Source organism: Chaetodon auriga, chromosome 2 (assembly GCF_051107435.1).
Source record: "Chaetodon auriga isolate fChaAug3 chromosome 2, fChaAug3.hap1, whole genome shotgun sequence".
In the NCBI taxonomy this organism is placed as follows: Eukaryota; Metazoa; Chordata; class Actinopteri; order Chaetodontiformes; family Chaetodontidae; genus Chaetodon; species Chaetodon auriga.
Window position 1 is genome coordinate 25151867 of NC_135075.1, and position 21250 is coordinate 25173116.

The 21250-nt window shown below is 41.8% G+C and overlaps 1 protein-coding gene across 1 annotated transcript; it reads left to right on the forward strand.

Moving 5' to 3' along the window:
* The first annotated feature begins 1480 nt into the window (after positions 1 to 1480).
* On the forward strand, positions 1481 to 20974 carry lrrc38b (leucine rich repeat containing 38b). Its single transcript, XM_076743003.1, has 2 exons — positions 1481 to 3056; positions 16572 to 20974. The coding sequence occupies exons 1-2, from the start codon at positions 2429 to 2431 to the stop codon at positions 16817 to 16819; spliced, it is 876 nt and encodes a 291-aa protein (XP_076599118.1). The 5' UTR covers positions 1481 to 2428; the 3' UTR covers positions 16820 to 20974.
* The last annotated feature ends 276 nt before the right edge of the window (positions 20975 to 21250 follow it).

Below are 21250 nucleotides of genomic sequence, written 5' to 3' on the forward strand. Positions count from 1 at the left end.
ATCATGTGAAGACATTTTTTAAAACACATCATAGCATGTTATAAGCCACTTATAAACAATCATATGCTGCTTAAACATAATGATAAAGTTTTACAAAAAAACAAAAACACAGCGCTGCATCTTACATCAGATTCGCTGCAAATACACTCACATCACCGAAAAACAAGAAGCTGATCGATGAATCTCCATCGCAGCAGTGACGTTAACAGTTATGAATTCTGTTCTGTGTTGTCTGCTAAGAGGCTCTCCTTCACAGTGACACATCAGAAAGTTTCTCTGCATCAGCTGCATCTCTGTAACAAACTGCATGAAAAGCATTTCTTCTTGGGAAAAACATCAAAACCGTCCACGAGACTGCGAGTATTTAAGCATAACCGGCTCAGCTGAGGGGCTGCTTAGTTGAATTATCATAAAAAGATGTAACGTTGAAAGGTGTTTGCAGGAAACAGCTGAAGCCAATGCAGCTTTTAGTGTTTTCCAGCTAATATATGCTGACTGTGATCAAAATCTCCTGTTCTGATGAAAGAGCTGCTCTCTTCCCTGTGGCACAAAGTCAGCATCACTGGTGGAGCTGCAGACTCATCTGACTTCGGCGGACGCCTGGAGCAGGGAGTGGTATTATTAGATTACCTGTGATGAAGTGACTTAGATGTTATTGCCAACCGACTGGTCGTTACGAGGTGCAGGTGTGTGCACTCGTGAATATGTGTGTAAACTTATTAACGCGTTAAATTTGCTGCTTGGTGACGCGCAATTATCATCCATGACAACACCGCTTCCTTAGACATTTCCCGCTATCCTTGTCGTCACAGGTCTAAATCGCCGTCCCCCTTCAACAACCTTGGTCTAATTGCATTTACCTGTTGAAGCAAATCCCATTTGGGAAATTCAACACACATTCTGAATTAATCGTCTTCTCTCCATTATGGTTTGACACTGATGGCACCTCTGGTTTACTCCACGTAAATGGAAGGAAAATTAATATAAAGATCATTTTTAAGCAGACAGGCGATCAACAAAAAGCTTGAGCGCACTAATGCTACAATTACAGACACAAAATAAAGAAGTAAACTTACATGGATAAAGGCTAATGATGTTTATGAACATGTCACATTTATCCATCTGTGGACACAACTAATGAAGATTCTCCAAAGGTCAGGCTGAGTTTAACAAGATATTCTCTAAAACTGTAACCAAGAAAGGCTTATGGGCAAAGCAACAGCTTGTTATTGTGAAAGGATTACAAAGATAAAACACAGGCTCAATGCATGGAGGGAAAGGAGAATGTCAAATTTCTTAAAATAAAATGAGATGTTTAAGGACATGCAGCTGAACATGCTTTAAAACGAAGCGACGGCATCATAAATAAACGTCCTCTTTATTTCAGATTTTTCCAGATTCGACTGATCGTCATTTCTTCTCACTATAGGAAGTGACATCACATGTTGACAGCATGGTTCAGGCACGCCTCCCTGGAAATAAGGAGAGGGGAGAGGGCATGAGATAGACCGTGGTAGATTCGGAGGCAGACATTGGATTGGCATGGCTGTGTGCAGCTCAGCGCTGCGACCTACACGCACGAGGCTGCTGCCTGGACGTTTGGATCCTCTCTGCACTGCAACACAGCTTTGATCCGGAGCTGGACGGCGCGACACTGAGCCGTGCTGTGTTTTTTCACAGCATGTTGCAGGGCAGTGGGAGATAGAGAGGGAATAATAAGGGGGGGGACAACCTCACCGCACACTTGAGCGATGTTCCGTGAGCTTCTGTCTCTCTCGTTTCACACCGTGAGGCTTTTCCACACAGGGACTCGGGACTAATGGAGGGATGCAATGATGTTACTCTTTGCTTGTCATGCGTGAATCACAGCTTCATATATCCTTTTGTGTCAGAGACCTTATTGTCTTTGTCTGTCACTGCCGCCAGATCAACTGTGGGGTAGCGTGGCGGACAGAGCTCCCTCCTCAACCCCCCTCTCCCTCGTCTGTGCCCCCGGCATCTCTTCACTCCCAGCTCGCTCGTGTCTATTTACCTCTCTTAAGCTACCCTCCCCTCTCTGTTAAGCTCCGTCTTGCTTGCTCTCCCGCTCCCCTCTGCTTACTATCTCCCTCTCTTTGCTCCTTCAAAGCAGGCGGGCTGCTGTTCTATGCGAGCAGCTTGCTACATGATCTCCTGGAAACCAGTTTTCGCCGCTGCTCTGCCACCTCGCAGTTCCTGAGCCCTCTCAGATTTCCGTCTCATCCACGGCACGATGCTCTTTCACGAGGACTGATCCCCGTCCACCCCCTTTCACTTTCCCCTTTCCCTCCCTTGTCCTGATCTCCTGCCCTCTGACCCTCACCCTCTTGTTCTCTACCCCCACCCACCCACTCCTATTTGCCCTCATCCTGAGCCTCTTCCCCCCATAATTCATTTCACCCCCTTGACCATGTTGCCATGTGTCTGCTGGCTCCAACTTATCCTCATCTTGCTGTCCTCTGTCTTATGGACCCTGGGGGAAAACTGCCCAGCAACCTGCCTGTGCCCAGATCCTCACACTGTGGACTGCAGCGGCCGTGGGCTGACCCGTCTACCCGATGAGATCCCCCTGGATGTGCGCAGGCTTTTGCTGGCTGACAACTGGATACCCCGCATCCCCTCGGACTTCCTGGTTCTGTACAGTGACTTGGTCTACCTGGACCTCCGGAACAACTCCCTCTCCCACATAGAACCGGGGACCCTCAGCACCACTTCCAGGCTGGTCTTCCTGGACCTGGGCAGCAACAATCTGACTGAAATCCCCAAGGGGACTTTTGGGGACTCCCGGAGCCTGATCAAACTGCGGTTGGGCAACAACCCATACCTGAGCATGGTGAATGAGGAGGCTTTCCTGGGCCTCACCTCTCTGAGAGAACTGGAACTGGAGCGTAATGCACTGTCCACCCTAAAGGTGGGGGCGCTGAGTCAGTTGCCCTCCCTGCGGGTGGTGAGGCTGGAGGGCAACCCCTGGGTGTGCAACTGCAACTTTGCCAACCTGTTCACATGGCTGATGGAGAACAGCCACAAGCTTCCAAACGGTGAGTAGCGACATCAGAGGCGTTTTTGCTCTCCATGTGTTTGACCCAAATAAAGCGTATCTGAGCACAACATACAACAGTATCATGGCTAATCCATTGCCATAACACTGCTCTGGTCTATTTATGTTTTCCCTGTAGGAGAGGGAACCCTCCTCCCTCTCCCTTGTTCTAATTTTATCTCTTTCTTCCTCCACTCCCATAGCCCATAATGTGTGAGGCTGAGCATGTAACATAACACAATAGCTCTTGTTTGAAAGCCAAAAACTACAAGGATGCTTTGTTTTCATATTTCATTTCCAAATTCAAATTAAGACACCAACTCAAAACGCAGCGTCGTCCAACGTGGAAAAAGAAACCAAACGACTCTGGTTGAGATTTTTAGCTTGCAGTTTCTCTGGCTCCAAATTTCACCATGCATATAAACTGTATTGACCTCTATCCTGCGTGGACGTCGAATCGATCAATTTTGCAGCTTATATTTATATAATATTTATGTAATACTTGCCATTTGGTGGACACTGTAATTCAGCAATATTATCAATGATTTTTTTCTTCCTACTTCAATGAAAATCAAACCCCTTCTCCTGTTCCCGTGTTTATCGCTCTATCCATGTGAATTTTTAGGCCAATACTACAGAGTCTGTCTGCCACTGTGATTCAGCCTGGAGGATTGAGTTAGATAACAGAGTTTGGAGTTTTGGTGTATTTGAGCGTGCAAGGCAATGTGAATGTGTGCATGCATATCTGAGGAACAACACAAGACAAAGGGGATCACAGTGTCCCTTTTTGAAGTATTTCACTGTGGGTAAGATCCGCTTACAAGGGGCTGATTGGTCTCAGCGTCCAAAGCTGCTGGATTCTAGGTTGCAAATCGTGTCCTGGATAAAACTCAAACCCTCACATTTGTTCAAATCTGTGCAAATATTAATTTTCGAGTAGACTGCAAACCTATCAAACGCCTTTTATTCCTAGACAAATCATCATAATTATGTTTTGTTCGGAGGGAACCATCAATGTTTTTACTGAAGGTCAGCCATATTACTCCTGACAAAGGACACAGACAACAGTTATCTCCTCGGTTCGAGCCAGCACGTGGGAGCCGAGGAGGCAAAAATAAACACATCTGCCAGTTCAGCCACACATGACTCGTAACTCGTGCTGTTATTATGTTCAGATCAGAGTGTGGATTTGACGCATTACGTGATTTTGCCCATGCACGTACGAGGTGCATTTGAAAAACATAATTCAGTTCAGATACAGGGTGTTATGTATACAGGTGTGGAGATAAGGAGTGGGAGCATTTATTTCTGTCACTGTTCCAAGGTTGTTTGGGGTGTGAAACGTTGACCTGTTTATACAAAGAACAGGTTTTTGTCCAAAGGATGAAAAGCAGTGGCCCAAATTCTCTGAGTCAAGATATTATTTTTATGTGAGAAAGGACCATAGATGATCAGATCACCAGCCTGACTTCACCAAACCTGCTAAGCATGTGGATATGGTGATGTTTCATATAGTAATTATGCAAACAGTTTCATAACTTGATCATTTTTCCATTTCCAAATGAAAATGAAAGGCTTGCTCAAATCTCAATGGCGATCTGGCAAAAGCTTCATCTCAGCTCCCCCAAAAAACTGTGTGGCTGTTGCAAACTGCTGACAACTCACAAAAGCACACTCCTTATATACATTTAGGCCACGGTGTACTCTGCCACTGATACTGCTTCGCTTTCCTCTCTGGTCTTTCTGCATTTGCCCCCAAAAACAGACAAGTTTGGACCTGTGGGAAAGCAAAGCTGATAAACTGGCGAGAAAAACCCTGATTCCTTCTTGAAAGAGGCAGCAAATGCATTAATCACAGGTTCTAAGTGTCGTCAACTGCAAGGCATAATGAATTGCATTAGTAGAGCTGGCCAGGCAGACATCAACAACAAAGCAGGAGCCAAAGGCCCAGCCAAGCTGCTGGCAAGGCTGCCAACTGGCCCCAGTGTATACACACACACTCAAATTGAGTTAGTAATGCGTATCTCACATCATATGCAGCTCTTACATCCCCATCAGTGAGTATTTGCTTTATGACCCGAAGGACAAGTCCACCGGCTTACAGAGATCACACACACATACATGCTTTTTTTCATGGGATGTTTGAAGTGGCTTACATTACGTATTATTTTATTTTGGGCCAATACAAGGTGTCTGGACTTTGCAATGCTGATAATGCCGGAGGACTGAAAGACATAGTTTTTCTGCAAAAGGATATTTCTTGAAAGTTGAAAGTGATTATTTTTCATCTTCTCCTCCAAAGGAACACAAATTAGTTCTGCAACAGGCCAGAGAGGACAAAAAGATTCTTCACTGAACTAAAAATATCCCCTGAAACAAGTTTTTTGTCTTCCTCTGTGTTTAATTTGGAGAAGAGTTGCTTTATTTTTCTTACAGTAAGACCTTTAAGTGCAGCACAGCTAGCTAATACTATTGAGAAGTGCATGTTTTTATTTATATTTGTAGCTATATAACATCTTAATCCATTTTAAAAGGACAATCTGTCAACAGCAGAAGAATATATTGATTTACTGAGTTTTAGACCAGATTATCAAAATCTAAGTTTTAACCACACAACCTCTGAACCACCAGTTTCACTACACATTTCCTGTTGATGCTCCTCTGCTATGAGCTTCAGCACTGCAGGGAAACATGCAGCGTTAAACAGACTATTGAACAAACAAAGTAGCACGGAGGATTACAGTGGGCTGGATTTACAAACATGGCCATTTCACACATGCAGGCATCTACTGCCAGACCTAATTAACATAATGACAGCTCTCGATCACGGAAAAATGCGATGACCTATTCCCTGGAACGCTGTGTTGGAAGTGGCTGCACGATAACAGATGGACACTCATTAGTGAATGAGGCTGACTTGATAAGCTTTTCAATATGTATCAGCTCGAGCAACCGTCATCGCTGTGGGTGATTAAACTTAATATCACATTCATCATTGAGGAAAATCAATTACAGAGACGGAGACAGAGACGACTCTTTAAATTGTACTTCAGTGTGCTTAGTCCATCCGTGTGGGTGTCGCATCCTCATGTCTGTTTCATCATACAACAATGAAGTTACAGAGCCAAAAACTGGATGTTTAAATTTTAGATGAGCCTGACCTCTCTTAAAACCAGCTGCTGCACTGATTATAAAACACATAAAGGTTAAAGCCTCCACAGATATTCCCTGTATCCAAATTCCACACTTCATACTCGTTCTGATGCTTGTCCTGTGTGCAGTGTGCTCAAACTGACAAACACATTAAGCTAAAGCAAAGTAGAAAATCTGCCTGATTATTGAGTGAGGGGGGTTTTATTTACGTTGCTGTCGAAAGAGCAGCAAAAAGTACGGCAAGAGTGTGAATAATGGCGAGAAGCTCCAGAAACTATTTAGAAAACGAGTATAAAATCTTTGCAGTAGTGGCACCATTTGATTAATGTCAGTCGGCCCTCATCCTTTATCATTTCCTGTTAGCGCACAATACATCAATTTCCTCTACATTATGCGCAAAAGAAAGGTTCATTATAAAGAAAACTCGGGGGCTGTTTGCTCTGTCAAGCTTTTGGTTTTGCCTTTAAAATCTGGGCTGAGTTCAGGTGTTGGGAATCAGCTCATCAGTAGGTCCGTCTGTGGATTCCTCAGTAGCATGAATTAGGCTGACGGCGGTTTATTGATTGAACATCGGCACATATCATCAGTATTTAGCAGCCATGGCATTCAGAAAACATGACCGATCGGAAAGTAATTTAAAACAGTGTTAATAAAACATGACAAAACGGTCGTGCTATTTTCTAAGTCATCCTGAGATATCTACGGTTCCCTCTGTGATGGCCTGCATAATGCAGCAGCTGCGGAGCCCGTGCTGTAAACCCAATTCCCTTTCCATTTTTCACATCTTGATTTCCCCTGTGATTTCAAGTTCACAAAGCAGCACACTTTTTTTTTTTGTTTGCATAACTTTGATTACTGCAGGTCAGCATGATGAGTGGGTGGAAGGTTTTTAACATTCTGGGGGGTTTTTGAGGACAGAAAAAAAAAAAAACCACGTATCTCTTTCCACACGGCTGTGTTTTGTCTCCTACGTGCAGCATTCAGCCAAGTATTCATTCTGAGCTGCAAACAGTCAGACAGATATGCATGAAACTGTCTGCATCTTTTGTTTTTTGGTGCCATTTGTAAGGTTTTTAGCCACCAATCAGGCTCTTAAATGTTTTAATGGAGGGATGAGTGTAAACATGATCCACTGCTGTCTCCAGTGCTCTTGGGTTAAGGATGAACAAAGGCCATGTATAATTCAGAGTGACACAGTTCTACGGCACATTGGCCAGGGTAATTGGAGCCAGAGCTGCCTACGGGGCAGGAGAGGCCGGCTCCCATGAGAGATGGAGGCCGAAGCCCGTTGCGGCATTGCTATCAACACTAGTCATGACCTGAACAGTTTCACTACAAAGTAGCAGTTCATGTGACAGGGTCAAAGTCTGAATTTTCCTTCGCAGCCTATCAAGTTGCTCCCATGAGACTCGTTACCGCGCCGCACAAGCAGCTCTGAAGCCACTGACCAGCACAACACGGCACGCACATGATGCCATACCGCCCCACATGGCATGACTTGCTATCTTTACTACTCGTGGATATGTGATGAGAAAATATCCACTTCATTAGCACAGGCTGCCAGCTTCTTACATCTTGGCCTAATTTAATGTTTATTTAAAGTTGGGATGTGAGAGAGAGGGAGAGTGCTGGCGAGAGAGAGAGAGAGAGAGGGAGCAGAGTGTGAAAAGGTGGACAGAATTACACAGTGCGATGGCATCAGCTGCTGCACGTACAGGAGCAGAGAGGGATAATCTGCCAGTGTCAGAAATGAAAGGTGAAAAGCCAAAAGCTTTATTTCACCAGCGGCGTGCAGCTTCGTGCATGATGGCTGCTTTCCTGTCCGCCTGTGTGTGGTCGAGCGTGGAGCATACATTGCTAAGAGCCGCGTATTTAGCTGTTTAGGATCATAATGAATTGCGACAATGGAGAAACTGCTTTTTATGATGACGAAAAAGTGAAAAGACGTCTACTGGTATTCGTAGTATTCGCATCTGAGCTGAGATCTCTTGTATTTGGGAACTGGCTAATTTCTCTGTCTGAATTTGTGCTTTTGTGATGAGACATTTTGAGTACGGCACAGTGATGTCAGTGAGTCTCCATGCAGAAGGAATCCCCTCCTGAATGATTCACCCTCACCCCACTGTCACATGAGCGCTTGTCATTTTGTGCATTCATAACACACATTCTACACTCGCTCCAACTCCCACTCTCCGTGTACGAGTCTCTCACCATTTTTCCTCCAGGTTTCCCCCAGGCTCTTCCTGTGATCACAACTGAATAATTCTCCAATCTCTCCGCAATTATGCCTGCCTGGTTCTTTTTACATCTATTGAGTATTGGACTTGAGAGGCACATCCATCTCATTTAATAAAGTAGAGAGGGGACCGTTTTGTGAGTCATTATCGCAACTGGATTATTTAGGCGGACTGTCTAGACGCTAGTGGTTTGGGAACAAGACTTTAGCATGAACGCCAACTCCTGCAGGAGTCTGCAGATGTAGATTGTGGCGATCTTGCCTTTGCTAGTGGTGCAGAGATCAATCTGGACAGACAGTGTGGTGGTGTGGAGTGAGGGAGGAGAAACAAGCCTCCAATATCAGTCTGTCACAGCCAGGTAGATCAATCACGGCTGAGATGGCCTATCCACTATCCCCTCGGCTGGCTGTAATCCTAAATGTTATCCATCAACTGTCCGCGCCAGGAATGTAACATAGCTGTGTGGCCCGACAGCTGATAGCGTAATGGCATGATTTGTGTTAGATTATTGTACGGTAGCCTCTCCAGCCACGCTTTTTGGGGTTATAGTGGTGTTTGGGATCACTTATGAACTCCAGAAATTGTGCTGTGTCAGGTTACTGATTTCTAAAGCTGATATTGACTCTCTGTACGTGTAGCTTTCAGTAAAAATGGTCTCGATTAGTCATTTTGTCCACTGAGATACTCTCGGAGCACAGCGTTAGAAAATCCTTTTATATATTTCTATATGTTTTTTAAGTGTTTCTGTATCAAGATATCTTTGCCATAATAAATGGGAAGGAGTATAAATTAAAATTCAGTTTTCATTATCGGTTTAGGTGAATAGATTCAGACAAGCACATGTTCAACCTGTATTTGACCCATTCACATCGTCCTTCAACAGCAAATCACAGACTCCAGTCTGCAATTGTAGCGCCATACGCATCATTGCTGCACTGCATCATATTGAATAAAATACATACAAATGAAGTTATTGTATCAGCACCAAACAAAGATAGTTTCTCTCCCACCTATACTGTAGATAACTGTAAAATCTCTTTCTATGACTATGTCTCTTTTAATTTTGCTCATTTTAAAATATGTCTCATGTTGGGCGACATGAATGCTTAAAACTTGTTGATGAAAATGTTCGTAACAAGCTTCAAATACAATATCTGCTACACGTAGTCTGAGTGCACACAGCTGACAGATAAGTCCTCTGAATAAAAAGGCTGTCTTGAAAAAATAGCTCAATCAGTTCAGCTAAATGTGCAGGAGCCTGACCGTGCAATGCTCTGCAAGTCAGAGTGGGAATTTTAAACTGGATCCTATATGTGATGGGGAGCCTTTTGACATAGTGAACAGTCTTGCGACAGTAACCAGGATTGCCTGCAGGTGATCAAATGCACACCAAGTGAGGGAAAGAAGTGTGTTACAGTAGTCAATGGGAGATGAGATAAAGGCATGAATAACCATCTCTAGTTCAGTAGTTTAGTAGTTCCAGTTATATTTCTTACATAGAAGAAAACAAAGCTGCTCAACATGCATGTAGAACGATGAGGACTGAGGAAATATTATCCTTAAATCAACTGGATGGAGTGTTCAGCATGGCAAGCAAGTGTTAAAAGTAAATATCATCTGCAAATAAACGCTAAGCAACATAAAATCTGTTTAAGAGCTGTCCCAAAGGCAAATATAGAGAATAAAAGGGCCCCCAGAACCGAGCCCTGCGGGACCCCACAAGACAGTGGAGACACAAAGTCTCCAACAGAGTTTATATTGGTGAGATTGGATTGAAATGCAATGCCTGATACGCTCACCCAATCACGTAACCTCTCAATCAGGATAAGATGGTCAACTGTGCCAAAAGCAGAGCTGTGGTCAGGAAGTTCTAACACAGAGGACATTTGAATATCATCAGAGACTCTCAGAAAAGCCGCTTCAGGAGGGTGCAGTTTCCCAAACCCTGACTGAAACCTATGACACCAGCAAACAGAGAATAGGTCCTTTTTAACCAGCTGAATTGATTTTAACCTCATAATAGATTTTGCTGCAGTTACATTGCCACTGGTTTGTTGACAGTCTGGTAGTTTCCTTGGCTAAGTGGATTAGTGTCAGAAATATCATGAGAACTTGGCATAAGCTTTCTCAAAGCTGTTGGAGTTTTTAAGCTGTACTGGGTTCAATTTTTGTTTGACATAAAGCAGCTCATAACAAATTAGCGCTCCCATAGCTCATACTCAGGTTTCAGTTTCCTACATCTCTCATCTGAGGTCACATTCACTAACACCCCATTTACACCTGGTATTGAAATGGGGTCCGTATCCCTATAAGTTATCCGGATAAGAAACCACATGGTCTTGCCTCTGGGTTTACACCTGCTATTTTTGATACGTTCTCGTTTTTCTCGTGGGATCAGATCTGCCTACCAGAACAAAACCTGCGTGTGAGTAATTTGAAGTGGTGGCAAATCAACACCGGACTCCATTTAAAAAACATAGACTTTTGTAAGTTGTTGACTCAGGGGACACTGTTGTGTCAGTTTGTCGTGTTGTACCGCATGTTGCAGACTACTCTGTGACTAGATAAATTACATGGCTTGTTAACAGCAGATCAGCTGCACAGATGAGTACAAGGCACACCGTGGCTCCGTTATTTCTTGCTGTATATCATTCATTTTCCACCCATATTGCAATAATCTTTCATGCAGTTCTGCTGGATAAATCATCTTTTGGTGCTTTTCTGGCACAGAATGGACATAATCAGTCATTCTTTTTCAGCCTTCTTGCTTAATCGCTCTTTAAATTGAACAACAATCCACATTATATGTAAGCTAAAAACAAGACCCAAACACACAGTACAAAGCAGACTACCTCCAGGTTCTGGCAGATTTTTGATTACAACGCATTTACCTTGCATTCACATGCATTTTTCCTCATGCGGATAACATGTCTGGCTACAGATTGAATTTTTATACCAGATATAAATGAGTTCTCAGTCTGGACAGTGAAAGACAAGCAGACAAGCTTGAAATGCTGACAAACTGTAATCATGGTTCTTGTTCCAGAAGATTCCTCTTTTGGCCAAATGCCACAGCTGTTCAGTAATTATCCCCGTACAGTAATAAATCTGTGTGCCCTATTGTGTAATTTTAGTTTTTAATTGCAGCAGTGTCGCTCCAGTGGAAAGCCATTAGAGTATCTCTCCTCAAATCCTGTGTTTTTTGTTGTAGGGCACATACAGCTTGCATTTGTATTAAAATAAATGACAAATATAGGAAAATATATATTTCAGGCACCTAACGTGTAGCTGTTGGTATTGTGTGGTGTGCTCATATATCTAGACGGATATGAAAATTGCAGAAGAATTACCAATAAAAAGATTCAGGCCTGGTTTCTGTATCCATGATGGAGTCACATCAGATTGATTTTATAAGAAGTGCATGGTGTATGTGATTTTTTTGTTCTTTATGTAAAGCGCTTTGAGCTGCAATTCTTATTATTATCATTTCAATGAATGTGCACAGAGGGTTATATACAAACTGTTGAACCTGCATTTATAAACTGCTTGTTTTTTGGAACTTCACTGCATTGATGCGAATGCTTGCTAAGTTAGTGATGTGGCTTTAACACTCGCTAACAAGTTAGCTATGTACACTGATAGACAACCCAGGGTCATCTATTAGCTAGCTGGTTAATGCATTCATAACTCAAGCATATTTAATCTTGGATGGCAGTAGCTCGTGCAGCTGTGGAGAGCAGATTCTGTGCAGAGAGTTATCTATATATAAATACATTTGTGAATCCTTCTGTGTGCATTCATTAATGTTGAGACTGATCTGACTCCATAGTCCACCACAGGCCTGTTCACCAGCTCTGCTTTTATCACAATAAATGTAATAATCCTGTAACTCCTGCAGGGGCCATGTGTCCACCAGGATAATTTCGGTCTGAGATGTTATTAATCAGGCATCTAAGGACAGACAAGACCAGACAAAACTGTCTCAAAGGCAAAGGCCGGGTCTCTGAGGTGGTGGGTTACTTTGTCATGCAATAAGTGCATCATGAATATAAATATGATCCATTTATCTCTGGCACAAACAGACAGGACAGGCACTCCAATATATTGGATTTTCAGATGCATTCGAAGCTTTCTTTGTCTTCAGTGAGATGTGTGGCAATGACGCTAAAGGTGAATTTTGTGTTATTTATTTAAAGTGCTGTTGAACCATTAATTACAACAAGGTCAGTGCATCCTGTCTGTGTCTGCCTCTTTTTGAATACTCTGTTTGCACGTTTCACTCCTTTCTCTACAGCTCATGATTCATCATTTGACAGTCAGACATTTATTGGAAGGGATTTATTTTGCACAAAATCAAAAGTGCATCGATGGGGTTACCGTACGTGGCAACCGTTAGATTAATTCATTACTAATTTCACAAGACTGTATTATTAGGAAAAAAAAAAAAAAAACAGACACTGCCATTCAAAAAACGCTGTGAGAGAAGTTGGACATGATACAGTAAAAAAAAAACAAAAAACCCCAAACTGTTTATCTAAAAGCCCTGCTGAGTTAAACTGTAATTTGGAAGCTGAACTGGTGCTTTCAGTGTGAGCCATATGGCTAGTTATGCAACACAACACTATCACAACATTAGACTTAAAACAAAACAAGTATTTTCAGCTTATTGCTCCCACAGATGACATTAAGCATCGTGCAGTAGTTTGTCAGGCCACAAGTCAGCAGCTCAGTGTTTCCTCCTCAGTCACTCGCTTCCCACTCGTCCCCTTACATCACTTTTTAAGGCACTGAGTCCCCCTTTGTGTCGTTTTTCAACATGCAGGGTTGTCTGATAGACTTCAGCCTATTCCCTCCCAAATGATGTGGTATAAAGAGCAAAAAAAGTCCACCTGTGGAGGAGGTTGGGTGGTTAGGTTGGTCAAGCACAGGACTTTCATCCAGGACACCGGCGTTTGTGTGACAAGTGAGACCAAATGTGAAGACTGAATTCTTTCCTAACTCAAGTAACGTACATAACAGAATGTATGTAAATAACTTATTTTAAGATGAATCATTTTATGAAACCAAGCGAGCAGTTCTGGTGTCTAATCTCACCAAAGCGCAATCATTTCACAGCATTAAGCACATGTTTATTATTGTTCTTAGCAAGTTTTATTTTGAAAATCTAACCAAATGCTGGTAACCAGACATTTGATATTTATTACTGCTAACTTGACCGTGGATCGTTGAAATGTTGTTACTCAGACTGAGCAGTTCTCTCACATGCATGAGGCAATGAAGTTGTTTTGATCTCTGATTCCCACAACATACGGCAGACATGCCTCTGAATGAATCACGCCAGGAACCAGTGTGCTCTTCTTTGGCTCCACCGGGATTGTTGATATTGGCCCCTAATCACTTTGGAGCCTCACTCTTGATGCTGGGTTTGCTTCTGACTCACTTCATCTGATCCTGATCCAAGGCTACTTGAGTTTTCTGTGGAGCTTGTCCAGCATGCACTTGTGCATGGTTCTTGCACGCCTGGTTATGGCCTGTGTGTGTATGCTGTGATGGGAGCAATGCCAGCCATTTCAAAAAAATGAACACTAATTAGGATAAAACAAGTTACAAACATTAAAGATGTGTGAATTATGCTCCCAGACGAAATGACCAAAGCTGGACTTGATGACATTTTCATGCAGGAACAATAACATTTAAAGGTTAAGGCTAGTGATATTCTTAATGTGCCTTACTGTCAACAAATGTGTAGCCTAAGCCTGATACAGCTTATTTTTCTGTGCCATTAACCTCCATTCTTGTCCAAAGACTATTAAAAATATATTAATCAGCCACACATTTTACATGAACACAAGTATTGAACTTTATTTTGGCCCAATCACACACGGACTACCTATACGCTGGGGCACGAAATGTGTATTCATTCGCAGCTGAAAATAGACCCCCAACAAATACACAGTTTCCTCTGGTTCAGTAATGTGTGCTAAAAACTACAATATCATATATAATGTGTACAATGGCCCCCAGTGACCACCACCATCCATCCATCTATTGCAAGCAGTCATTGTCAAAGCTTTTGGTCACATGGACCTTCATTAGCGATGTAAGTCAGAACCTTTTACTACTAGCATTGAATGCTTTTTACAGGTTAAACAACAAAAACATGCATTTAATGAACAACAGAAAAACTTTTGGCCTGTAAGCTTGATGTGTGTGTATGTGTGTATATCTTGTGTCCTCTACTGCTTGAATGTTAAAGGCAATGGAGAAACTGTATCTTGTATTAAGGGATTAGCGTCACTAAGTTTTATCAAGCTCTTAAAGAGTTCAGTTACAAACCTAATTAATACTGTAGAGTCGATCGTCGGAGAACTGAAACCAATTCCATGTCATCACTAATCCATTATTTCTTTTTTCCATTGTCACTTAATACATTTGAAGCTATTTACTTTATGATTATTTGGACATGTACACGAAGGATTTACATACACAGGCACATTGTTTCATTGTACTTCATTACAAATTGCATTTTGTACTTCAATTCATATTATTCACTCAACTATAAATTTAACGTCAGACATTAAATCCTGAATTAATTCACAATCAAAGTAGTTCAATGAATGAATTTAATTGTAGCCAATCACAACGGAAGCTGTTGCATTTGCATCACAACAACTCGTGCTGCACATTGTGCTGACGCTCAAGCAAAAACCCAGAATTGATGTACTGCCAAGCGTGTGCATTTGCATGTGCAGTATCAGTAGAAAGTAGCCACCCACATCGCAAGGCTCCATCTCTACCCACCTAAGCATGCATCCACATCAATATGTCTAGTTTTTCATACAGTACATTGTCAGTATGAAGGTAGTTACTGGCTGTATGGATTGTTTGCAGTGGCATGTCGATTATGAAATATGTGTCATCCACTGACCTGGAACAGAGGTGATTAATGAGCACTCAGAAGTTAGTAGAGTTGAGTTGTTAACGTGAACGTGAGCATCCTCTACTGTGGTTTCAGTGGCCAATCTTTAACATATACATGTTGAAACTGACCCCAACAATCCAGCGCTGTTCTCATTTGTAATCAGGAGCTGGAGGAGAAGACTCACCAGAAGACTTATACCCTTGAGTCTCAGTCGCTGTCCTTTTCCATTTAGAAGATGTCTGAACAATAAACTACGTGAAAGTGACAGAGGCACAGAGAGCAGCACTCACTGATTTATCATGCTATCTTGAGATGAGCTTGGTCAAGGTGCCCATGCCTCAGACAGTGCCCTTTACCGATGCATCAGTAAATTTTTGAGATGTACCCAGGAAGTCATATTTAATGAGGAAGGATATTCTTAGAGGTTTGCCTTGTGCAGCTGGCAGCTGAAATTAAAATGATTTAAATGGATGCTTATTACATTCTCCAAACCCAAGTACAAAAGATCCAAACAAATTTATCTTGTTGTCGGAGGCACAGCGCTGGGCTAAAATCCAGAGCAGCATACACTGCACTGCAGACGCAGTACAAGTGAATAATTTCCAATGTTCTCTACAGTATATAGTAGATATATAGTTAACAGTAGATAATAGTATCACTGTGCTTCACAGTTTCTTAGTATTTCGACTTTGTTCCCACGCTGAACCTGCAGTCCTGTGGGTGGGTGTACTGTATAAACAGAGCAACTTCAACTCATAAGTGAAGACTGCTGATTGACCTCACAGTTATTAAATCAGCTGAAAAAAAGGCGCTGCTCTGTTGAATTCAGATCTGTTGCAGCGCTGTCTGAATTAAATACTTGCGTACAAGCGGGATACCTCGAGGTGTGTGCTCCATCTGTGAAAACTTCAGGCGTGGGCTGTGTGAGCTGTGGGTCTAATTTAGAGACCTACGTCACCTTAAATTTGAAATCTTTGCAGAATCGATTAAATAATAAATGAGTTCTTTCTTTTGTGCCGTGTGTATCCGGCTCAGTATCGAGACAGAGCTGTTCTGCCTGCTTGTTCTTCTCAATGATGTAGTTTCTGAGTGGCTGCCATGTGAATACATTTGTCTAAAAGTCCATAAATATGACATTAATCAGAGCAACTCCGGTTCAGTAGTCTAGTAAATCAGTCTAATCTTATTTCCTGTTTCAATGCAGGGGTGGAAGGCATGGAGTGCTCCCTCCCCATGGACGGCAGACGCGTGTCCCTGACCCAGCTCTCGAAGGACAGCTTCCGTGAGTGCCAGGCCACCCTGACTCTAACAGACCTGCTCATCATCATTTTCTCTGGCATCTCAGTGTCTGTGGTGGCCATCATGACAAGCTTCTTCCTGGCTTCAACTGTTCATTGCTTCCAGCGCTGGAGTAAAGGCACCAAAGGGGATGATGAGGAGAGTGAGGAGTGAGGGGGATTTACTTTTAAGGGCCCGCCTGGTCCCGGTACTTCAAACAATGAGAGGACACCGCAGACAGTGTGTGATACATGTGACAAGTTTCATGCTGCTTCCAGGACTCTAGGATCTAACCCCGGTACGGTTGCAGTTGTTTTCTTTGCACACGGACATCTGAAGTATGGTAACGAAGGACATTCCCAAGGAATGAGCCAAAGTCCAGTAAAAATTAGTGAGTGCCCTGCTCCACTCGCAAATGATATTACAGAGCTCGTATTTTTGGCTGTACGAGAGCCGATAGTCATCTTTTATGGCTACTAGCTCTTGGCTCGATGCTAAAGGCCTACACAAATAAAGCGAGGTTAACACCTTTTTAATGAGAGAGGAAATATAAAAAAGATAAGACGTGTTGCTGCAGTGCTGTCACGTTCTTAGACAGGCTGATAAATTCTCAACACTTTGGACATGCAACTCTGGTCTGAAACCTGTAAAGCGACATTAAAGGTACCACAATCTTTTAGATGATTTCACTGGGGGTTTATCTGTGCAGGGGAGAATGCTTGACCCCACTGAAAAAAAGGATGTCATACTGACCAATGACCTCAGTATTTAACTGCCTATAACATGATATGCTGGCATATCCTGCCATTTACAATGTCTTTTTTGGACAGCCTCACTCAATCACATAGAAAAGTGGTTCACAAGCACCAGGAAACGCAAATACTGGTGTTCCTTCTGCATGTAAAATGATACAGAGGTGTCAGTCAGACAGGTAGGATTTGGACAATGGCGACATGTTATGTAGCTGATGTAGGCTGCAAGTTTCCAGTGGGTCTACACATTCTTTCAGAAGTATATTCATCATATAATCACAAATTTATGTACAAAAGAAAGCATTGTACAGTAAAACAAACATAAATCAAGAGGATGTACTGTACTGTATGTACCTTAGATTGATACCTGTGAACTGTGTAGAATGATATAGGAAGATATCTAAAATAAACAGTATAACCTTGAAAATTATGGCGAATACGGTATTAAAATAGAGTCTATGTAGAACTATTGTGTCAAATAATGCACTTTATATGGTGAACCTAATTTTGGTAAGCCCCTAATTACACTCTGTAGACTGATTTTGTCTTCATCTGCCAAAGATTAGGTTTAGGTGAAGGAGAGATTGCGTCTAAGGACTCTGTCAAGGATGATGTGTTGTTTAGTGAGGTAGGGGTAGCTCAACAGAAGGCAGCACTATAGCCAAATCACACTCTGTATACACATGTTGTACTCAGTCAAACAGTTACGGTCTCCAAAGATTCACATTTCCTCCCAGTCTTGAACCAGCTGTCTTACATTGCTTCACACATGGCAGTTTTTAACCTCTATTTTACTTCAGAACGAACAGTTATTTACTGTATGAGGGTGGAGGGCAAAAGGTTTGTCTCTTGAGGTATATAAATAGATGACTTTTGATGGATATATCACAAACTCTTCTTCTGCTTTCACTAAAGATCTTCCAGTATCTTGTAGACAAGCTGTTGATTTGAAGTCTCATATCAAAACTCTTACTGTATCAACAGCATCTGCATTCACAAGAGTGGCAGTACAGTACAATCTAAACGAAATAAAGCAGTGCCCTCAGTACTATGGGTTTCTGTTTGTTATTTGCATCCTGTATAGTTATGTCCTCCTAAATTTGGAATGCTCAAAGCTGGACTCCTTGTATTTTTTTTTCCCCAAAGCTAAGGTATGTTGCATCGCTTCTCACTTTCTTGTAAGGCATGAATAATTCAGCGAAATTGAGATATGAAGCAGAAAGAATGTCAAGCCTCTTAATGCGAAGAAGCAGAGGATAGAAAAAGAGCCATGAGCGAATAGAGTCATCGTTTCTCTGTGGTTAACAAAAGATAAAAAGGAATTCCAAATGCCTGTGTCCCTTTAGAACAAGTCATGACCCTGAATGTGCAGCGTTATGAGGCACATTTTGCAAAAATGACATGAAGTAAATGTGGCCTTATTTATTTTTGTTACTTTTCATCAGTATCAGCATCTCTAAAAGCACAAAGATCTCACAGGAAACTAAAGTGAATCGAGCAGACTCCTTTAAAGGAGGTGTCGCATCATATGTTAATACCAGCCTGTATTGTCAAAGTATGTTTTCTTAATGTGTATTGTCACATTTTGTGTTGTAAATGCCCCATCCTCATAAACAGTGTAAGATTTGTACTGTATGGACGCCGTGTATTTACCTGAACACTGAGGACAAACATCCATTGGAAATTAATATCTATCTATAACAGCCAATTTACCTTTTTATTAATCCGTCCCCTGAACAGCAACTGACCAATCACAGCTTAGTAACTGTAACTAGGCGCCTCAGCAGGCCTGTCGAGCTTTGGATTTCACTACATGTTGAAGCAGCATGCATGGAGCTGTCAGCAGAGGGCGCCACCTTTTTTTGTAATCCCTGAAAAACCTAAAACATAAGCGCAAACGTGAAGAATTGATTAAACTTTGTCTTTATATACTTTAAGCTGCAAATGTTAGCATGTGCGGCTGACTAGCTTACTATCTATCATACCTCCAGCCAAACTTGTGTTCGATGCACTACAATTTGTCAAACTTATGGCATATTCCTCGTATCCTCAACTAATTTTCCCTTATAAAAAGATTTTAAACAGGAACAACGAAGCATAGCCCAAATCTGACTCCTGCACTGCTTGTTTTTCTGAAGTTTGCAATTCAACATTACAGCAAATAACTTTTTAATGCCATGCTATGTGGCTAATTAGCGGCACAATGAAATACGCAAGCAATGCTTCTGCCTTGTGTAAGCTACATGTCCTTTTACATGTACATGTAGCTTTAGCCGCAGCTATCAAGTACATTTTAAGACGCTTTCACAGGGTTCTCCTTTTAAAATGAGTCAGACGGAAACATCAGCTGGAGACAGACTTCTCAGCTCACTAAAGGAGTTTAAGCGTTAGCATTACTCATATTAGCACGCTACACTTGCTGATCGTTTTAGTGGACAAAATCCACCTTTGTCAGCTAGAAATGAAAGGCCTGCTTTTGTTTACTCCTGTGAGGGATCGAAGACATTGTATTTCAAAAATTGCTGCGAAATTCGCTGATAAATATGTCGCCTTTGTCACTGTTAACTAAAAAACGTGCAGTAATGGAAAGCTTGACGGGCATAGCAACAATAACTAAGGAGGACGGGGCTTAGCAAAGCGTTAATGCTAACATCGGATTAAAATGCAAATGAGGGAAAAGCCACTGAATTTCATATCTGAAGTCTGCCATTCTTATTTCTTAAGACAGTTTGGTCAATATTAGCGAACAACACCTTATGTTTCTTGTAGCCAGAGTGAAGGTGGCGGGGACAGGAACTCAACTCCCAACGAAAGAATAAAAGCGTTCTGATTTTGTCCAGAAGGCGAGTTTCCAATTATTGGCATAGGACGAGCAGGTTCTCATGTTCAGAATACAGAAATAAACATTAATGCTTAATGCCACAGGACAAGCTAAAGTGGATTAATCAGGTTGCGAACAGACGAGAAACTGCTTTCTTAACTGATATCTGAAGGTTCAGACCTTAGTCAAGGAATGAGAGGGAGAGTTTTTATACATATCATTATCATTTCCAACTACTGTGTAGTTACTGTATATTAACAAATTATTATGTTAGCTTAGCTGTTAGCTTGAAGCCTATGTTAGCATGACAATTTCCTTTCTCTTACTCATTTTATTAAGTAACAAATATCAGCACATTAGAGCATGCACTGTTCAGTTACCTGCAGTATAAAGTTCAGATTCATGTCTATTTTTCTATTCAACCTTTCAGAATGAAGCATTTATTTACTCTGTCAGTCCCCAAAGTAATTTTCTGGCATTGTGCACCCTGGAAAGCAGAGACACTGGTGGCTGCTTTCGCACAGTTTGTCTTGACATTGCTTAAAATACCAAAATCCATGTTATGTTTTGTCAGATAAATGTCAGAATGGCTCAAATCTAAATTAAGTGGCAGAGAAGAGTGTGACGTTGTTGCTGCGGCTGAATGCATTTCCAAATGTCAAACAGACACTGTCAAACAGACCGTATGTGTAGCTGTATATTGATGTTTGGTAAAAAAGAAAAAAAAATCAATAAATAAAATCCCTTTTTTTCTGTCCTCTGGTCTGCATTTGTTCAGATTTCATATGTCAGTGTGTAAGTACAGATAAAAAGCAGCATCATTTATTATTAATGCAATATATGCCAACAGACATCATGCATCAGTAATGGCTAATAGATTAATTTCATCAAGCCTGGGAACAGTGGCAATGTGACTGTAAGCAAAGCGATATCTAATGCAAAGTGTTAATAATGACAATAACAATGGTTAACCTCTTCTCTTCACCTCCAGGAGTTGACGGATTTTGTCTTGTCACAGCAGAAAATGAGAGC